Source organism: Halyomorpha halys, unplaced genomic scaffold (genome assembly GCF_000696795.3).
Source record: "Halyomorpha halys isolate HHAL.00 unplaced genomic scaffold, Hhal_1.1 Scaffold226.1, whole genome shotgun sequence".
In the NCBI taxonomy this organism is placed as follows: Eukaryota; Metazoa; Arthropoda; class Insecta; order Hemiptera; family Pentatomidae; genus Halyomorpha; species Halyomorpha halys.
Genome location: NW_027115630.1, coordinates 1086092 through 1108521, shown reverse-complemented (window position 1 = coordinate 1108521; position 22430 = coordinate 1086092). Strand labels below are relative to the sequence as shown.

The 22430-nt window shown below is 28.4% G+C and overlaps 1 protein-coding gene across 2 annotated transcripts in view; it reads left to right on the top strand.

The window, feature by feature from the left end:
- The window catches only part of Mp (Multiplexin), a 908252-nt gene that overhangs the window by 75824 nt on the left and 809998 nt on the right, over window positions 1-22430 (top strand). For both annotated transcript variants that reach the window (XM_067052620.1, XM_067052619.1), the window contains exon 3: window positions 21185-21315. In XM_067052620.1, coding sequence (XP_066908721.1) covers window positions 21185-21315 — 131 coding nt within the window. The remainder of the gene's footprint in view (window positions 1-21184; window positions 21316-22430) is intronic.

Genomic DNA, 22430 nt, shown 5'->3' with positions numbered 1-22430 from the left:
AAAAGTGCAGAACTTAATTTTATAATAATTGAATTAAATATTATTAAACACTTAAAAAAAAAAAACTTATTATAAATAAAACATTTGTTGCCATTTTACAGTGGAATACTGTATTACAAACACATTTAGCTCTTGCTAATAAGATTTAGAAGCTGTTTTTTATAAATTATTAACAGTTATGACTTTATTCTCTTAATTCATCCTCTATTATTATATAGTTCATGGTTCTCAACAATTTTGTGTTATTTCTCCTTTCTCTTATTGCACTCTTCATGTATATACATAAGAGAAGTGGGGCCAATGAGTAACTTCAAACTTTTATTAAATCCAGTAATGGGATTGTATGTTCATGTTATGTTATTTCTTATGAGTATTTTCTCGCTGTACAATCGGCAGTAGCTCACAATAGTGAGTCATTACTTTCTGTGCACTGGCAGACAAGTTTAAAAAAGAAAGGAAACTATTTTATATTTTCAGATTGGTTCTACTTGTATTATTAGTTGATTTGTGTAACTTTGGCATTAGTATGTGCAAAATATTTTAAATCTTTGTTGAGACTCACAGACTATAGTTTTGAACATGTTAACACATTAAGCTATCTAAAAAAAAAAAAAATCCATTCAGGAAACCTAAATTAATTATGTGGATTATGAGTTTATTGAAACTTTTAAAGAAAACATGTGTGTTTCACTAAAAATAAATGAACAAAAATTGTGCAAGAATCCTGCTTAAGTTCCAAATATTACTGAATTTATTAATAAATGACGATCCAAAATTCAAAAATGTCAATATAGCCCCTCTTTGATATAGTGTTATACTCCTCATCTTACTGAGTGGATACAATCACTAATGGGTTGAAAGAAGCTTTAAAAAAAATATCAAAGTACCTTAAAAAATAGGGTGTGTACATAAACAGAAGCCATAATTATTACAAAACGACAACCTATACTTCCCTTAAAGATAGTTTTAAATTATACTTCCTTTCCCATTAGCCAGATCTATAAAATAATTAGAATTTATGTAAGACAATGAACTGTTATTCAACCACCATATTAATTTAAAATTATAAAACACTAAGAAGATGATGTAATGAATGTTCCATTTTTTAAATAAAATATCAAAACTATCTCTAAAAAACAAAGTGATTCTGTTGTAGAAAATAGATTTTATTATTTTGTTTGTAAATGAAATAATAGGTTTAAATTGCTAAGAAAAATGAATTGTATAAGAGAATAATCCAAAGTAATAATTATTATACATTCTAACATTTAAGAAATAAAAACTTTCATTTAAAATAAAAAATAATAAAATGGGTTGTTACTATCTTCTGCATGGTTTTAAATTTTTGTTTTCAATTAAATTTGTCTTCTGTTTATGAATATGTTATATAATAATTTTAATGGTTTATTTCCCTTCCTTATTTATTTTATTGACATGTATATTCACTACAGGTCTTGAAATGTTCTGATTAATGTGCTTTAGCTTGTAGCTGCAGATTCTATCATACTTGTTAACTTTTCTCATTTAAGATTTTTGTAGAAGTCAAAAGTTTTAACTAATAGCTATTAATGCTATTTAGTTGTTAAATAAATAAGCTTGATTTAATTGCTTTGCACTATCTTTGATTATTTCAATACAAGCAGATAAATGATTTTTTTTTATGAGCTAACTTTATTTATAAATCAATTTTCTGATAAGTTGGTGTCTCCAAATACATTTTTTTTTCAAAAGTCTCTGAGTACGATTTTAAATAACTAATACTGGTCTTTGCCCCTTGAAAATGGCATTTTTACCAACTGAAAACTCTACCTATCATTAAGTATTATTCCTTCATAAAAAATCTTGGTTTCATATTTGACCAAATCCTTTTTGGGAAGATGACTTATTCCAACACTTAATTTCAATCCTGGTTCGACCATTTCTGTCATATTTCTAATCACATTCGCCAACACTTTGTCTCAATGCCCAATTTTCCTCCCTTCAACTATGGTTGTCTGGTTTACAATAGGATCTTGTGTGAGCTTAAAATTAGACCTAAAAGACTAATAGATTGTTTTATTCGATTTGCTTTCGGGATCTTTAGAGATATTTTTCATTTCACAATACTATACTGCATTGAAGTGGCTTTTTTCTCACCACTGCTGCAAGTATTTTATTGTTTTATACATGTACCTCATTATCTAATTCCATGCACGTCTTTATATCTTTTAATTACCTCAGTTCAAATGCAAACTTCACTACTCTAATACTCACTCTTGTTCCATTTGACCTCTATAATGTATCTCATAAGACTGCTGCATTTGACAAATCCTTCATTGATCATACTTCATCATTATGGAACTCCTTTGTACCCCAAGATTGGCTCTATTGACCCCAGCACAAGAACCAATCGCCTGGTGAATACACAATGTGGAAGCCAAGGTTCATGCCAGTCTGTACAGCAATATAAGAAGAATATAGAACCACAATTCTATAATGCTCTTTCTCTTTCTGTATTTAAATTTCATCTTTTTGCCTATCTAATAACTCTTCAAGAATCATAATTCTTTTTTTGCCTAAAGACTAAGAATTGTAAGAGTTAATCAAGTTTTTAAGACTTTTAAAACTCCATTAATTAATTACTGCTATTTTATCTCATTTATTTGTTAGTTATCATTTAATTAAGAAAAATATAAACTTTAACTATGGCCGAACTGTTTGTGGCTCTACATTACATTTATCTTATCCAAAGGGTATATTCATCCCGGGGTAGAGAAGTCTTTATTTCATTCCAAATAACCATCATTAATCGCCTTGATAGCAATCTTAAAGCATATTACATACTTAAAATGAGGTAAATGAGGATAATATGCTATATAGGTATTAATAAAACTGATATCTTCATCTTCAATCTCCAAAATCTCTGAATTAATGCACATTACTACAGAACTTAAGCACTTCAAGCTGTGTGCTATGAAAATCTCTTCTCCTTTAAACTTGATCATTTGAATAAATTGTTTCATGGCCACTAGATATACATTTTATTTCATTTTTTTCTTTCTTCATAAATTCTACATGCATAAAAATGCATCTAAATTCTGTTGATACATTAGGCCCAGACATAAATTAGAAACCAGTATCAATTGTAATTTCTTGAATAGAAAAAAATAAGACTCATAGAAACTGGTTTTAACTATTCTTTAGATTCATTTTAATGCCATTTGTCCCCTACAAAGTCTCATAGTATTAAAAACTCAGTTTACTGATGTTAACTGAAATGTTAAAATATTATTTAGTTATATTGTTTAAATGAAATTCTTTCTTATGTCTTCTTTAGTATTGGAGATACTCATTTTGGATTCAATTATCTATAGTCTTATACCAAGAACCAAAGCTCACAGATATTTTCTCCCAGAATACAGGAAAGATCTGAGATCCCCTCAGGAAAGATCCTTTCAATCTTCCTGTAGATGTTGTCAGGATGGATAAATTTGGAGATGTAGAGTAGAATTAATGGTTTCAGATTAGAAATTTTATAGTTGAATAGCGTTGTAATTTTGTGGATTTCAGAACTATATTGTGGAGTAAATAGCCTATATGTTGAAGCTTTGGTTAACAATAAGACCAGTTATTATACCATAGTATTGAAAGCAACAATGAAATTTAGTGATACAAAGATTCCTTCTTATGTTTGCTGTGTTGTTTGATAATTTTATTGATGAACACAGCTCCAATAGAAATTCCTCCTAGGAACCGGTAAGCATTCGATCTCTGTATGATTCGTTTTTAGAAATTTTGATTGTTAGGTGTTGTTTTAGTCTTGATGCAATCAGTAAAGTTCCACATCCGTAAAAATATTTATAGAAAGTACAAAATGCTTTTACATGGGCAGTATGTTATGTGTTTGTTTTGTAATAAGAAGTTACTAATTTGAAATCTTTGAATTCTTTTAGCCAGTTGAAGTTGGGGTTGAAGAAAGTAAAAAATTGCAGGTTCTCTTCCACAATATCCCATATTGTGTTAGATGTTTTGATTATTAGGATTCTGTTATTTTTACTAGAGTGCAAACATTATATGTTTGAGGGTGATAGGTTGTTTTGTAATCTGTTATTTATTTTTTGTGTTTTTTTCTTTTAGTGACTAATTAATAGTACTTACTTATGGGAGTTGAGTTAGTTGAAGACAGTATTTAGCTAACTTTATATTTTTCCACTATGTTTCACAATCATATAATGTTAAATTGTAGTTTCATCTGTCTCATTTTAGTGTTCATAAAATTATTTTTCTTCATATTTTCTTTTCAAATACAAATTAATTTTATCAGGGAAGTTCCATATTAGATAATGTGGGTAATGGATAATAATAAAATAGAAATCAATAAGGTAAAAATTAAATAGTTTTTTTCAAATGTAAGTTTTGGTTCAAACTTATTGTTAGCACTAGGTACCTATGTCTTTTCTCCAATTTTATGAGGAGCCTATTAAATATAAAATAACACCAGGGGAAAAAAATGTAATAAACTTAATACATCAATTTAGAATTTTTATACTCATACCCGCCCTCAAAACCATATTGTCATAACTAAATATTACTTTATATTAAAGTTTTTATTACAATACAACGTTAAGAATATCTAAAAATACTATAGCAAGCTATTTTAATTTACCTTAATATTTAAATTTTTACTGCTTTTGTGACTTAACAAAGTTATTAAGTGAAATATTAATAAAACTCATTGTGTACATCTCTTAGATATGCATTGTCAATGCCAGATTATTTTAGTATTGTGTTATTGAACTTTTTTATTTATTTACCTAAAATTAGAGTCACTAAAGAAAAAGATATATAATAATTAAATGCAGTATCTGATCAATAAAATATAAGGATGCCTTTTGAATAAACCACTCATTGGAAGTGTGAGTTCAATGAAATAACTTACGAATGTTATTTTAGGCAGCAAATTATTATATTCTTTTGTATGCATTTGTTTAAAAATCATTTAACTTATCTCTTCAGTATTTGTTCTAACAAAGTATTATATAACCTCCCGGGAATCAATAAAACCATTTAATCTTTTATATTTAATGTAGGTATAGCTTGTGACGTGGGGAGATGACTTGGTACTAACAGTATAATGTTAGCATGAAGTTCTCTCTTTAAGAGGACCTTTATTAAATAGTTCTATTAGCGGGGAAGTTGTTATGGGAGCAATAGCGCAGGGTATAATCTCCTCACTCCCAATAATTTTAAAACCCAAAATGTTGGTAAAATTCAGATTTGAGAGCTACTTCAAAAATAACAGTTGAACAGTTCACTTAAATAACTAATACAATTTATAATCAATACCATTGTCTCTGAAGTTAAGAAATTTTGGTTTTATGGATATAATGTGTAAAAATAAGAAATTAAATAATCGTTGTAATAAAGTGTAATTATTCATCATATAGAAGTGGGAATTTCAAATCTAAAAGAGTTGGGAAAATTTAAGTATATCATAATATTTTTCTGAAAATTAAAAGCTTTCATAATATTTTGTGGAAAATTTAAATAATTACAATAATCTGTATTTATTCTGGGACAAGTCTCTTTAGAATAATATAACAGGCATTAAAAAATGGGCTTTAGTGCCTTACGGTAAGATACAAAATAAAAATAATAAAGTAATAATAATGAAGTAAATATCTCTAATGGTAATAAATTTAAAAAATAAAATAAATTGAAACAATAATATTTTTTTTTTTAAAAAAGGTGATAATGTTTATATAAGTACGATATTTAAATGATTATTATCCTCATCTAAACTGCCTCCTGCAAGATGATGGCTCAAATACCCAGATTCTTTGTATGTTTAAGTGTAATTATGAGAAAGGAGGATTAAATTTTTTTTTTTTATGTTAATTACTCAGGTCGATTATTGATCAATCATAAATAAATAATTATTCATTTTTAAATAAAATATTAAAAAATCTATTTTTAGTCAAGAGCAATATTATAGTTTACAAAGCTATTTAACCCAGTATAAATGCATTTCTTTTTTAACTACCGCTTTTAAGGATGATGTGCCACAATTTATTTTAACCCTACAATGTTAGTGCAAAACTTTTACCAGCCCAACAATAGTGCCACAAGATGTTTTTTTTTTTTTTTAATCTTATTTTTATATCAGATCGGCCTGGTGGGCCTTACATGGTTGATATAACTTATATTATATATATTTTTAAACAGTTGATTATGAGAGGGTATAGTCATACAAATGACATCCCTAACTATATAAAATGTTCTTATTAAAAGAAAAAAATAATAATAAAATAAATAGATAAGAATAATGCTTCCTTATAAATGAGGAAAGTAAAATTAATAATAACAAAAAATAATGATATTGATACACTTAAATAAAACAAAGAATTGTCTTTTAATAGTAAAAAGAAACAAGTTAATTTGACAAAGGAAAGAGAGGAGAAAATAGATAAAAAATAAATAAAACTAATGAACTAGTGACTATGAATTAATTTTATATTTATTAAAAATTTATAAAAGAATGTCCTGCAGCAGTCTGGGCTTCAGTCTTCGGGTTTCCCAGGACAAAATGTTTTGAACCCAACAAGAGATTTTTTAGGCCCCATTAATGTTGATCTTAAAAAAAAAAAAAAAAATTTCCTATGAAAACAAAGGTGAAAAAAATTAGTTGTATTATTTGATACCATGCTATATGTTGATATACATAATACTTCTATAAATTACCATTAATTTTGATAATATATGAAGAAAAATAATTTATTTTCATCAGTCGTTTTATATATTTAAAATTGATATTAAAAATAAAAACTCTTGGGTTCCCAGTCCTGGGTTACTTCATTGTTGGTCCGATGCATCTTGGGTTAGGTTACATATTAAATAACAAGATTAAGTTATGTAATAAAAAAAACATATCGGAAGAATATTGACTTTCTAGAAAAGTAATTTTCTAAGTAATACATTGCTAATAGCAGTTTAAAGAGAAAAACACTGCTGACTAAATGTTGAACCCGCTCGATTTTCCAATCAGGACAGGGACTTAACAAAAAGTCTCATCGGGGATTTATCGAACTACGGGACTACGCTCTCAGCATGTAACGCATATCGATTATTCAAATTAAGTAAAAAATATATTTGCATTTAAAATTTATTCTTTCCCGTTCAGTTAAATAATAGCCCGTGTTTTAGTGCCCCCTGTTTAGGAACATTCTGTTGTTGTAGGGAAAGGGGTCTTAGTTTCCTTCCCAATTGATGTTAGGAGACCCATTTTCAGCGATTCCAGTGAAATTTCTTTCTTTTTTTTTTTTTTGTTTCTTTTTATCATTCTTCATTTAAGAATTCATTAACGTTGTAAAACAAAAGAAACAATTTAAAATTATAAAAGAGGTGTCCCATTCGAGGTTTCACTTTTAATTAAGTTGAAGTGGCTTTCTTGATTGTGCATATAATTAAAAATGGGTTTAAAATCGTATGCATCTTTATATAAAAATAAAGTTTAAATTTAGTCACATCATTTTAAAATATTGTATAATACATTCTAATAAAATTCTCTAATCTTCATATTTTTTTTTTTTTTTTTTAATTTAGCCCCTCACGATAGCCGAGCGTTCTAAACCTAATCTTCATAGATTTCTTTCTTTTTTAAATGATTTAAGTTTGGAGTTCTATCAATGGGTAGATTCTCCGCATGTTTGCATCGTATCATTTTATAACTTATTTATTTATTAGTTGTTTGTATTTTTATACAGTTGTAAATAACAATAAATAAATTATTAAAAAAAATATTGAAATATTTTAAATTTGAACGATCTAAAATTTATTTCATTTTGTAAAATGCACAAAAGACAATGAATAAAAATATTTAAACCTATTCTGGTGTGTTTATTTAAATTAGATTTTTAAACTAAAAAGAAACAGAAATAACAGCAAAAACAAGGTTAAATAAATAATTTCGTATGAGAAAGAAAGGTATAGCAATTGGATTAAATTTTCGCTGTCACTATTGCCTCAGTAATCTTAATGAAAATGTGTAATTTTCACGGCGATTTCCAATTTTAGCCACTTTTTCAACGTCGCTAGATTGAATTTATTTTTTATCAGACTCCTCTACTCGTTTTTAATTAATGTTCCAAAGATATGATTAGACCGGGTCTGATTCTGGGTCGTAGGTTTTAGGTGCCCCGGTAAGATTTTCTTTCTAATAATTTTGTGTTATGAGTTCGTCGACAGAGTGTCTTACATCGACCAATATCCGCTATAAGTGGATGTTATAAAAGTAAGACAGGAAAGGTTCTAATCTAGGGCGGTAAGGAAGTTTTTCAAGCCAATTCCAATTTTAGCAACTTTTTCAATGTTGCTCGATTTAACTAATTTGTTTTATTATACTCCTTTACTCATTATTGTTATATCTCTAATGTTCATGAAAATATCACATAATTTTACCAGTAAATTTGGTACATTGTGTGAGCCGGCAGAAATATCAACAATTGAAAATGGGATTAAAGAACCCTTTGTAGTTAAAGCATAATGCTTTGCGAAAAAAAGGGAGTAAACTCCTACGTAGGCACGCGGTCGTCGAAAAATGCACTATGGTAACAAATTGAAATTGTTTAAATTTAAGCCTAGGATTCCTTTAACTTTATTTTAATGATAACTAATTGAAATTTTGTGAACATTTGCCCCATATATGTATGAAAATAAAACGTTATTAATTCATTAAATTATTTGCATTATTGTGAAGATGTGTGACATTTAGTATTCCTATCCTGAATTAGCGAGAAAAAAAAAGGTTATTGAGTTTAGGCAACACACAGCGTACTCATTAATCCATAATTGGACAAATATACACTACTACACATTAAAAATTTTCATTTTTCATACAATTATCATCAATACACTTAATATAATACATTTAAATTCATTTTTTTTTTTGCTTAATAAAAAAATATTTTCCTTTTTCCTCCTGTTTCCTTCCTATATACATTTAATTAGTTTTCCTCATTTTCGCACAAAACCAAATAACAATTTACTTCTATATTCAATACATTATTCCCCGTTTCCTTTTTTATACCTCTCCTCTACAGTGATTCGCAACAACCTTTCGATCAATTAATTAAATTTACAAAAATTATCAATAGATACCAACAAAACAATCATAGCAGTAGAACATTTTACTAAAAAAAAACAACCCAAAAAAACCAATTAAATAAATTTAAAAAGAAATAATACATAACTTTAAAAAAATTAAAATGAATAAATAAATTAGAACACACAAATAAATAGGTTAAAAAAAAACACACATGAATATTATCAGATCTAATTCCCATGCAGGTGATGAAGTATGATACCCAGGATCTTGAATAATATTTTACGCCAAAATCGTTATGTACCACCTGTTAACACTTACACCCAAGATCCAAATGAGAGGCCTCTCTCGGTAAACTCTCTCCGAAGGTCTCGCACAAATTTTCTTTAAGAAGTGGGATCCATTAAAAAAAGAAATAAGCTAGATCCACCACCGTACGGCTCAGCTAATTCCTTAATCCTAATTTAGGTATCTTTGGGAAACTCTCCTACGTCTTTCATTTGCAATGGTAGCTTCGGAACAATTTTTTTTTGTCTTAAATGAGAGAGTCTTTGACTTTATATGGGCTTCTTCAAGCGTAAGGAATTGTTTATTCGTTCATCCACGGTTTATAAATGCGATATTTTATTCAGTGTTTCTGTGTACAGTCGGTCCCCAACATTTGTTAGTTTATCAATCGCAAATCCAACGTTCAGTGGTCGAGAAAGTACAAAATCTGGAATTTTGGTGGGTTAATTGGACCTAATTTTTGAAGGCTATTGAAATCGCCCAACTACTCCAAAATATCATTTAGTTAAAACCTTAAGTTAGATTTTTTCAGTATTTTTAACTCAAAATTAAGTAGTTATAAGCATTTTTGTCGAAGAAGCAGTCTTTTGCTCCTCTGTATTATCGTACGGTGGACGAACGGATTTATCTTTCATTCAGTTTTGGGATTATACATATACAACCAAGAAGCTCAAATTTTAGGGAAGTTATTATTTTTTTTTTTTTTTTGTAGATTACAGAAGTTTCATTATTGAAAATAATTAACTAAAAGAAACGAATAGATTCTATCAGTCTGACTATGTAATCTATCTACCTAGTGATTTAATTTATCCACTCTTGCTGATGTTGAAATGAGCCAATGTTTGTATTAGAACGGGAATATTTATAAATTATAAATAAAATATGTATTAAACGTCATAGAGCAATGTTTTTATGAAATATAATTTATATATAGGAACAATGCTTTTCCAGTTGATTTTATTAAATTGCTTCTAGGGAACTTTCTAAAGGCTGGTTAATAACTTAATTTGTTGTGGAAGTTATTCGCTTTGTGGCTCAGTCTTTGTTCCAGTTATTACTCTAAGCTCCCTGTTTTAGGATTATTACCCTCTACCTTTTATACATCCCAATCCTGGTATTAATATAGTGTTGCGAGAGATTTAAAAAAATATTGAATCTCAATTTAATAATTAGCAATAATATTGCATCAAATAATCAAGTAACTACCCATCAATGTTAGCTCTATCAATTAAAATTATTAATTAATCTTTCAAATCAAATATTTCTTTCATTTTTTTTTTCAATAATTTTTTGTATATCACCTAGTTATATATTATAGCAAAGCATTTTAAAAGTTTCCAATTTTCCTTAAATTGTTTTTAATTTTTATATTATTCTAAATTTTAGTCAATAAAAAATGTTTTTCAAGTACTCTTCACGTTATTAATATAACTGAGGTACTGAGTAATAGCAATATTAAATTTCCATCACCCCCCTTATGTTAGATGGGGTAATCTCCTGTACCTAAATGTTATAACTCGACACCGGGTTTTTGTGTAGTAAAAAACCTAAAGATATTCTATTAAAAACCCAAAATATGCAAAATCGTGCAGTTAATACTCAAAATCTGCATAAAAAACCTAAACCCTGCAATAATCAACTTAATTATTTAATATATAATATTAATACTGGGAAGGCTTGCCTAACCTTGTTTTAATTCCAATTTAACTCGCTAATTACTCTCTACATTTATGTGACATAGATTAAAAAACTAAACTATTCAGATTAAAAATTTAAATTTTTTTTTCATTATTGAAGATTTATTAATAATCTAAATATCTTAAGTTATTTTATATTCCTATAATTAAAGCTGAAATTAAATTTTTCAACATCTTAAAACTACTTCAATTTTTAGTTTTTTTAAAAAAAGTATGCACTATGTAAAAAAGAGTATTTAAAAATATTCTTCCGAGAAATATTCCCTTTTTGATTTCCTCTAAAACATTAGAAATTTTCAATTGTGTGTTTTCATAAGAATATACCATTAACAAAAAAACTAACAAGTAATAAGTAAATGTTGAAAAAATTTAAAAAAAAAATGATTAAAAATGTATAGGTTTATTCACACAATTGGTTTTTTGTTTAATTTTTATTTAAAATAATATAATTATATATTTAAAAAAAATGAAATTCACACTTTTCACTACATATTTAGACGAAAGAATGAAGGGAAGGGACTAATCAATCCATGTTTAAAAACCATAATAATTAACGTTCTCTACAACAAACATATTCTAGAGAGACTTTTTCATACTTACCCGAAACCACAAGTGGATGTTATTCCAAGAATATTCGTCACTTGTGTTAATTTATTCTTTCTTTCTTTTATTTATTTATTTATTTATGTTTTGATATTTACAACTGTATAAAAAATACAACAAGCAAATTTGATCATAATGACATAATGATAATGATATGATACAGCATCTAGATAAACTACCCAGTAGTAGAACTCTAAAATCTTTCTTTTTTTAAAATTGAACTAGACCATTCATATGTTAATCAACGCATTGCTTTATCTCAACTTTGTACATTCTAAACTATAAGTTATATGGGAAAAAATAAATGAAAATGAAAAATTTAGTTCAAGAATTAAATTTTATGCTGAAAAAATCAATATTTTGTCCCAAAAGAGTAAAACGTGCAAAATTGTGTGAAAACCCTAAAACGTCCAATATAAAATTAGTGTTATTTGAATTTATTTTCAGATTTGCCGAAATTTGAAGCTAGGAAACAAAAAGTGTAATTGTACGAAAATGCCATCTCTCATTATAACTCATGAATTATGCATTTTATATAGAGCTGTATGTTTGATAACTTGAATTGCTAGTTTAAAAAAACATAGTAGTCTTAATTGAACCAGACTAGAAAAAATACGGTGTATTATAATTTATATCTATGGTTAAAGAATTATTTTAATGTCGCGTAGGTTCCAATGGAGACCCGTACTCGTTTTTTTTATTTTTGGCGTAATTCGAAAAATATACTGGCCCTTTAAGTTTATTTTCTTCCCAAATGCTTTTTTCATTTATATTTCGAAAACAAACCCTCCAATCTCACATCAACACCCTTGAAGAATGGTGCCAAAACTGGAGGATTAAAATTAATTCCAATAAATCCCACCAAATCACATTTACCCTTCGTCGTAAACCCATGACCTCTTGCCCTATAGTATCATTTAATAATACCCCACTTATTCCTGTCGAACATATCCGTTACTTAGGACTAAAACTGGACAAACGACTGACATGGAATCCTCATACAAGACTAAAAAGACATGAAACTGCTCGTTGATTCCGACTATTACAACATTTACTAGACAAACGGTCTAAATTGCCAATCCATTACAAAAAGACTGATCTACATGACTATTATAAGGCCTATCTGGACATACGGAGTTGAGCTATGGGGCTTCACTAAACCATCTAATTCCTCTCGAATCCAGTCCTTACAGTCCAAAATCCTTCGTAAAATCCTTAATGCTCCTTACTTTATCACAAATCAAATCATCCATCAGGACCTCAATGTTCCATATGTTGCCGATTTGGCCAGAACCATTCCTTCCATGATAAAGAAGATGGCCTCGTGATCTTCTCCTCTAGAAATATTATTTGAGTTCTATCAATGGGTAGATTCTCCACATGTTTGTATCATGTCATTATGTCACCTACAGCAAATTTATTTGTTGTATATATGTGTATACAGTTGTAAATAACAATAAATAAATTATTAAAAAAAAAAATTTCGAAAATTTAGGTTATATTGCTTACAATTTTAATGCTGCTTGGATCAAATTAGCTTTTCGTAGAATGTACAATAAATGCAAGACTTCCCAGCCTGATGATATTTAAAAAGAAAAAAAAAGAGGTAATTTTGAAGACAGGAGAATTTAATTTAGGGGTACAGTCTCCCGTAGCATTAAAGATGTTTATTGAAACATTAATAAATAAATTAAAATAAAAAAAAGGTTTATTGGACCAATTTTATGGAAGTAGTAGAAAAATAATTATTTTATTCGACTTAGCGGACAAAGCTTTATGGAAGGTCTAGTGAGTGGACACATCAAATTTGTTTTACTAACGTTCTGTTAAATAACAAAACAAAAAACAAACCTTGTATTGTCTTATTATTCTACTTTATTAAACAGTATAAGGGAAAATTTTATAAGGTAAATCTCTCTGTCTTCAAGTTCGGCGAAATCATAAAATTATCATCATCCTATAGCAGTGCTTGTTTGTGAGTTAAAGCAAACTGGTGTAACTTACCGCTACTTTTACTCCGATATTTTATAATTTTGATGCCAGAATTTATTCTCGATTCCAATAGAAAATATCCCCGGAAAAGCGATAATAAAAGCCTTCAATCATATGCAGATGGTGACAGTTGAGACCAAACACGGGCCATATATCAATAAAGGGCTCGCTCAATGGGATTTTTTCCCTCACGTACGGGATTTTCTTCCGTCCTCGTTTTTCATCCACCAAGGCTACCCTGATCTGAGAGAATCTCTGCTCCCTCCCTATATTATGGAATGTTTGTCTCTCCCAGTTTATATTTTCTTTATGCGATTGTTTCAGAATTTTGACAGTTGACAGTTAATTGGTAATCATCTCATTTTAACGTATAAATTTTAATTTATTTATTAACTATTATTTTTTTCAATTACGAATAAATTTTTCTGCGAACTTTGACAAGTCATAGTTCCTAGCAATTTTTTTTTTTAGACAGAATATATTTGATTATTGTAAGTTTCGGACACATTTATTTTAAGATTTAATTATGTTTTACTCTTCTTACATGTTTTTATTATTCAGTAATTGATTGTAGTCTAGATGCCCATATTTTTTTTTAAAAAATCCTGCATGAACTTTTTCAACGTGATAATTGAAAGATAATAGCTGGAACAAAGTTTATATGTTTTAGATAAAATTGAAATATAGCAACATGGAAAAAAAAATCATAAAGGTGCCAAAAAGCTTATTTTAAAGAGTGCAAAAAATTTAAATTTTAATAGCGTTAAAAAAAGTAGCTTTAGACAATTAAAATCGTTCAACAAATTTAAAAAAAAGAAATAAAAACCATGAAATATGTAAATTTTTTGGTCATAAAGTTATTATAATTTTATATGTAAGTTTTATTTCAGGTAGGAACTAACAAAAGCCACTATATAAATCCCGGTACAACCTTATGAGACAATTTTCAATCGTTTAATTAAGTGACAAAAATAGTCGTTTCTTTAATTCAATAGTGCCACATCTGATTAAAAAAATGAATTATTTTTGATTTAACATATTCTGTAAATTTTTCTGTAACCCCAGTTACTTTATGATAGCCCTACAAGATTTAGGGGACCACACAAGAGAAAGTAACCCAAATCAACTATACTGTTTTTGTAAAACGTTCAATTCAATATAAAATTATTTTTTAAACTAAATTTTCTACTATTAAAGAAAAACTGTAATATTTCTTCATTTTTTTTTTCGTCTAAAAAATATACAATTTGTTTATAGTATTTTTCCTCATTATCACATTCAGTATTTTAAAAAAATATTGCTTTTGGACTATGAAATTAATTTTATAATATATAACTAAGAACATTGAAAAGAGTAATTTTAGAGAACAATTTATTATTAAAGCTAAACTTTATAAGTAACAAATGAAGGTTTCGTTATTACTTATGTACGGAATCAAAATTAAATTGTTAAAATGTATACATTTTTTTTTTGGTTTGTTGAATAGTGCAATCATGTTTTCATACGTTTTATTGATTTATTCTCTAGAGTAACAGAGGAATGCAGAAACAAATCCCAGTAATTTAATCTCCTAACCTACCGCTACTTTTTGTAGATATCTATTTTTTGTTAGACCCTAATGTTAAACAAATTTCCTTGCGGGGGGAGGGTATGAGGCGAAATAATTAATTAAATTATTTACAATATGACGAAACGTTTTAATATTCTTACGGGATTCATAAATTAGTATTAATTTGTTGTCTGGCAAGGCGCCATAAAATTATTTTTTCCTTTTAATGAAAGTTAGAGTTTGAGGGAGGTTGTTGGGTGAGATTGATAGGTGCTTGATGTTTCTGATTAGTTTCAGAATTCCTTTTCTTCTTATTCTGGCTTCATGGATGAAAGGCGTACGAAACGTTTCTCACTTGATTTAGATTGAAGAGTTGTTGAAGTTCTGTTCTTGAGACCTAAAAACTATTTCGGATGCTGTTCATGATCTGAAATTTTCTTAAAGTAATTTGCATTTTTTCTTTATATAAAAACAAGTCTGAAACCAAGCAAGTTTAGTTTGAGTCCAAAATTCCGAAGTTTCTATAAATATTCTATACGTTCATAAGAATATCAAACAATATATTATAAGTTCAACATAGAAACTCTTGTTATGTCTCTGACTTTTGGAAATGAACCCGTATTGATTGCAGTAGAGTTCCACACTTGCTATAGTATTTTGTTGTTGCCCCTTTTTGCTCTAATAAAATCTAAACTTTGGAATTATTTTTAAAATTTAAAACAGTTTGTATCTACTAATTCAATGTCGTGAAGAACTCAACGATTTTTGAGAAAACATGTTTTAAAAAATAAATAATGTTTGTCAAACGATAACTTGAAACCAGTCATATGTACTCTTACTGTTCCATGTATAAAAAAGTTCTATAATATATTATGTTCATTACTTGGTCCGATAGTAAATTTTTTAAATTTAATACAGTGATTTTTTTTCTCTAGTTTCTCAACCAAGTTTAGTGGAAAAACTCTTTAAAAAATGATTTATTAGGAACTTTTCATTCTTTAGAATTTATTGTGCTTTCAACTAAAGGCGTATTCATGAAGTACTTTTAAGAAGGAGGAAAAAAATTAAATAAAAATTATAAAATCGTACGAGGTCAAGTGGGATTTAAACCCGAACATTTTAGGTTTTAATCATCCTTAATATGGATGATATAATATAAAATTATTTCAAAAATAAATATTAGCTTTATCTTATGGTAGGGATTCTCTCCCCTTTGCCGTGCTTTTATCATCTTTTTTTTTTAGGTTGATTTCATAAATTGTTGAAAGAATCTTTTGGAATATCGTTTCATGAGACAATAATGTCGATATTAAGTTAATATAAGTGACTACTGGATGAAGGTAAAATATTGCAATTAGCAAACATTTTAACACTAAAAAGTTTTTATTTTTCTTGTTACTATGTTTTACGACCTAATACCTCAAATATTTAGGTTTATAATGACAATTATTTTATTAAAAGTTGCTTTTTTTTTCCCGACCCTCTAAAACAGAAATAAAAAATGAATTAGTAAGTGCATCACTGTGAAAAAGAAAAGTAATTCGTGTTCTTTTACTATCTTTGGTATTTTAAGGTTACCTGTTATGTTTAATATCATATATGAGCTATCCATTCTAAAAGGAGCTATTTTAAGTCCGGAGGTGAGGGGCAAATGTTGCTTCGGCAACTGTCTAAATTTTTAAAATATCTTTGAACTTAGGGGAAAAAATTGCAGATCTGAACAACTTTTTTTTTGGTGGGAACAGTTTTATATACACCCACCCCCCTCTCCCCACAATTTCCAGCCCTTTTTTCAAATCATATAAAATAAAAAATTGTAGTTTAAGAATTATATATATATTTATCAAATGAGTATAAGTACCGCTTCGAAGCATTAAGTTGTACTAAGTACCTTCTATACCCCATGTTAAAATTTAAATGTATTATTATATGTATGCAAATAATAGACCATATTTTTCAAAATATGAAGGAGATGGTCTGGGGTGCGGTCAAAAAGGAACATAAAATAGTTAACAACTATTCTTAATGATTGGATCAGTTTGTCAGGGGGGGGGGGCATCAAAGAACAACATAAATAAACAAAACTAAATTTATTTATTTTATGCCCACGTTTCGACCTGAGTTTCAGGTCTTCATCAGGGGTTATGGCGTAGAACCGCCAGAACAGAACTTTGTGGGGCTTCACACTTGAACAAAAAATAAATTCTATTTTAAATTATTTACAAAATTTAAACCTATTTTTTCCTCTCAGTTCTGTTTTTATAGTCTGTAATTTTTTTACTTATTTCAATTTTCTCATTTCATTTTAGATATCCGTTTATTTTGCTTTTTCTTATCTCTTATCGCTTGTTTTTAGTTCTTTATAATTTCGTAGTACCTCGTTAGGTATTACGCACGTATGTTATAATTGAATATATAATATATTTTGTTTCATCTACATGTATAAATTGATCGAAACAGTATTGTTCAGTATAGACTAAATAAAATTTATTTTTATATATGACATAGCTTTCAAATAAAATAACTATAATTATTATAGCTTTGTAAATACTTAAAGAAGCATTTTTTTTATTCATTTTGTTATGTGTTTTCTTTTATTTTACATTGCGGAATTTAATTTATTATATATATTCATTTATTTCACTACATATTTTTTTTTGTTTTTTTTCTTTGTTTGTTATATATTAATTATCCAATATTTAATTATTAGCGAATATTTGAACGTGTTAACCATGATCAACCATTACGAATATGCTTAGAGTTTAATTTCTTTTTTAAATCAGGTGATATCCTAGCTCACCATTTTCGTTATTTAGTCTATCTTGTACTCCGATAATTTTGAGGATTTATTTGGCCGTGGGAACGAACAATCAAGTTGTTCCTGTCCAAAGCAGCATTGTTTATTCACAAGCGGCTTTTTGTGGCGTTCGTAGCCCGTGGCTCGTGGTTCCTGGTCTTATTTTATTTACATAGCAGCTCAGTGGTGAAACTTTTTCCACCCCTCTATATATTTTTAATGATGTTTAAATTATGAATGTATTGTAGAGCAAAGAAGATTAAAAAATATTTGTTCTGTAACCGACGATGGAGGCGTTCGAAATCGAAATAATCTTTTCAATACATCGCCAATTAAATAGAACGACCGCAAAACTAAAAAAATTGAGAGCAAATTGTTTTTTGTTTTTCTGTTTTAATATTTGCCATATTAATAAGAGGTGAGGAAAATATTTTAATAAGAGACATTTAACAAATATATCACGTAACTTTAAAATAACGACTAACATGGAATCCTCATACAAGACTAAAAAGACAAGAAACTACTCGTAGATTCCGACTATTGCAACATTTACTAGACAAACAGTCTAAATTTCCAATCCATTACAAAAGACTGATCTACACGACTATTATAAGGCCTATCTGGACATACGGAGTTGAGCTTTGGGGCTCCACTAAACCATCAAATTCCTCCAGAATCCAATCCTTACAGTCCAAAATCCTTCGTAAAATCCTTAATGCTCCTTACTTTGTCACAAATCAAGTCATCCATCAGGACCTCAATATTCCATATGTTGCCGATTTGGCCAGAACCAGATACCGTTCCTTCCATAATAAACTTCTGAACCACCCAAATCCACTTGTTTCTAACCTGGCTTCTTCCTTCATTACCTAATAATCCTCCTAGGCGTCTGAAAAGAAGATGGCCTCGAGATCTTCTTCTCTAGAAATGTTATTGGAATTCTATCAGTGGGTAGATTCTCCACATGTTTTTATCATGTTACTATGTCACCTACAGCAAATTTACTTGTTGTATATATGTGTATACAGTTGTAAATATCAATAAATAAATTATTAAAAAAAAACAAAAAAACTTTAAATTGCTGTTGAAACAATGTGGGCCAAATGAGTGAGAAATATAAAAATAATTTGAACCGACTGGCCTAACCTAGGGATCGACTGACTGACCTAGGTACCCCCCTTGGTAGGTCAGTTCATCTAAAAATATTTTTATAAGCAAAAAACAAAGTTGACATTGGTTTTTCCTCAACATAAAATTAATTTGTCAAGATTTCCTCATTCGGCTTTTGTTTGAAAACCATAAATATTGTTACTACTATTGCTAGGTCGGACAATATACACGAAATTCATGAGTGGTTTGAGGCCCTGCAAATTTTACGAAATAGTACATACCAGACTTATAACAAATTAGAAACTGAGATGCAAAATAAACCGTTTGAAGAGGTCTTTATTCTAAACTACTTTTCCTCACATAATCAATTCCAAACATTTCTAATTCTTCGTGTACAAGGATTTCTAAGGACCTTAAAAAATAATCTGAATTTTTTTTTTTTTTGCCTAATTTACTGAAAGTCCCTTTTAGTTTTTATAATTTGTTATACATTTAAACCAATTTAATACAAACAACTATTGTTTTTTTATACAAAATAAAATATAATAAATAATATAGCTTTTATTACATTAACAACAAATACAGAAAATTATTGTATAATAAAGTCCTAAAATTATTTTTTTAACACTAAAACTACTCGATTTTATATTTTTCCAAATTTGAAAAATAATTACGTGGATCTTTCTCCATAATTTACATTGTCTTTTAGAGAAGACTAAAGGAAATATACAAACCTTAAAACAAATTGGATTTTTGGTCTAATGAAAATAATTTAAAAATTGTTTTAGTTGACACAATAACAATGACACAATACTATCTATAATAACAATACCATTTAATAACATTTTATGACAATACCATCTATAATAAATTTTTATAACTCATACAAAGTGTAATTAAGGCCAGAGTCAGGAAGAGGAACGAAAATTAATTTGCACACAGCCACTACCAGGCCGTTGCTGAACCATTGATTTTCAGGTGGATGGTACAAGGTGCTTTTTAATGGCGAAAATTTCTGTTAAATAATTTTATGAATTTCGATTGAATGAATACGATTTTTTTATCTTTATCGGAATTTATGAATGTACATAATTATACATTTAGTAAATTTGATGTAAGTTATTATGGAATGATACTGGCGTGTAGATAAACTACCCCTTGGTAGCACCCTAATGACTTGTTTTCATTAGCAGGTCTCGTGGCCATCTTCTTTTCAGGCGCCTCAGAAGATTGTCAGGAATGGAAGAGGAAGGCTAGGAACTAGTGGGTTTGGATGGTTAGGGAGTTTATAATGGAGGGAATGATATATGGTTCGGGCTAGATCGGTTACATATGTTATTAAGATCTTTATGTAAGATTTTATTTGTGACAATGTAAGGAGCATTGAGGATTTTACGAAGGATTTTGGACTGGATGCGAGAGGAATTCGAAGGTTTAGTGGAGCCCCAATGCTCAACTCCGTATGTCCAGATTGGCCTTATTACAGTCATATAGATCAGTTTCTTGTAATGAATTGGAAGTTTTTACCGTTTGTCTAGTAAGTGCTGTAATAGTCGAAATCAACGTGCAGTTTCCTGTCTTTTTAGTCTTGTGTGAGGATTCCAAGTTAGTCGTTTGTCCAGATGTAGCCCAAGGTAGCAGATCTGTTCTACAGGGGTGAGAGCAACATTATTAAAGTCGGTAGGTTTCCGACGAAGGGTTAAGGTGATTTGGTGGGATTTGAATACGAAAATAAACAATAATACATAGATTCTATTTTCAACATTATTTACAGGGTGTGAACAAGTGATAGGTGTGTGTATAATAGAAATGAGTTCGTCCGTGCTATAGTATACTCAGGTCAATGTGATTTTTCTGCGAAGCTCCTCTGCCTCACCTTTTTGGAGTTACACCATTTTGACTTTAAACAGCTCATTTAGGTGATGTTATGCTGTTAATTTCTGATGATGCCTGAATTGATGAATTACCTACTCCTATTTACACCTCATTTCGAATTTTCCAATGATATATTTATTTTATTTTTTTAATTAATTATATTGATCTATTGATAAATTATTTTATTGACACAGGTTGTGCAGTTGGGAGTATCCGTGAAAGGGATCGGACCAGGAGAATCCAATGTTTCCCTACTCTACACGGACCCTTCCACTTACTCTTCAGAGACTATTGCTTCATTTGTAGTTCCAACTTCTTTTTCTAGGTATGTAATTGCTTATATTATGTTATCAATTTGAAAATATTTTCATTTTGTAACTTGAAAGTTTTATTTATTTTAAATATAATTTTTATCTGTTTTTCAATTCCAAAATTAATAATCAAATATAATAAAATTTTATTTTATTATATTGAGAAAACTTTCTATAAGAAATAGCAGAAATTTATTTTATTTATTACTCTATAATTTTATGTTTCAAGATGGTTTTTTTTTTTTATTTGTTCATGAATACATACTAGTAATTTTTTATTTTTAACTAAATAATTTTTCTATCATCTTAATTATTTAGTTAAAATTATTTCCTCTTAGCAAAATATTGCAAGATGTGTTCTGTACATTTAAATACTGCTCTCTTGATTTAGTTACAATAAAAAAAAATGTTGTATACTTAGTATTGATAAAAAAAAAAATACCTCAATGAAATAGTTTTTTTTATTTTTGTGCCTCAATTGTTTGTTACATATACTACACTATACATAAAAAAAAATGTTTTTAAGTTTTGTTTTTATTAATAATATATACATATATAAAAGGGAATGGTCGAATCTTTGTCCACATTTAACTTTTGAATTACAGAATCGATTATATTTATAGGTATATATTAATTTATAGTTAATCGTAGGTAATTATAAACAACCTTCTAACACCGTAAAGCCACATCAATCTACCTACCCAACAACTTATGTATATATTCCAATAATGTATATATTACTTAGATATTTGACTTGATTAAAACACACTAAGGCCTAGCATGATTAAGTTAACTAGATCTTTGAGGATAGTTCGTGCTAACCATCCTCAAAGATCTCCCATACCGTCGGGAGTGATGGAAGGAGAATTAGGAAGCATCCGGCAGGTTTGATGGATCGGAAACCATCTCGTCATTTCCAATTATCACTCTACCATCGCTCTCATAATTACACAGGAATAGGATACTAGTGCCTTAGGGATTTTATTATAGTTATTTTAAAATATATTATTATTGGTGAGGAGTCCGGTTTTAATCACTTTCTCCATTTTTCGTTTTATAACTCTTTTTTTTTTTTAAACCACTTATAGTTAGAAACCATTGAAATCTAAACCACAGGTTTATATGATTT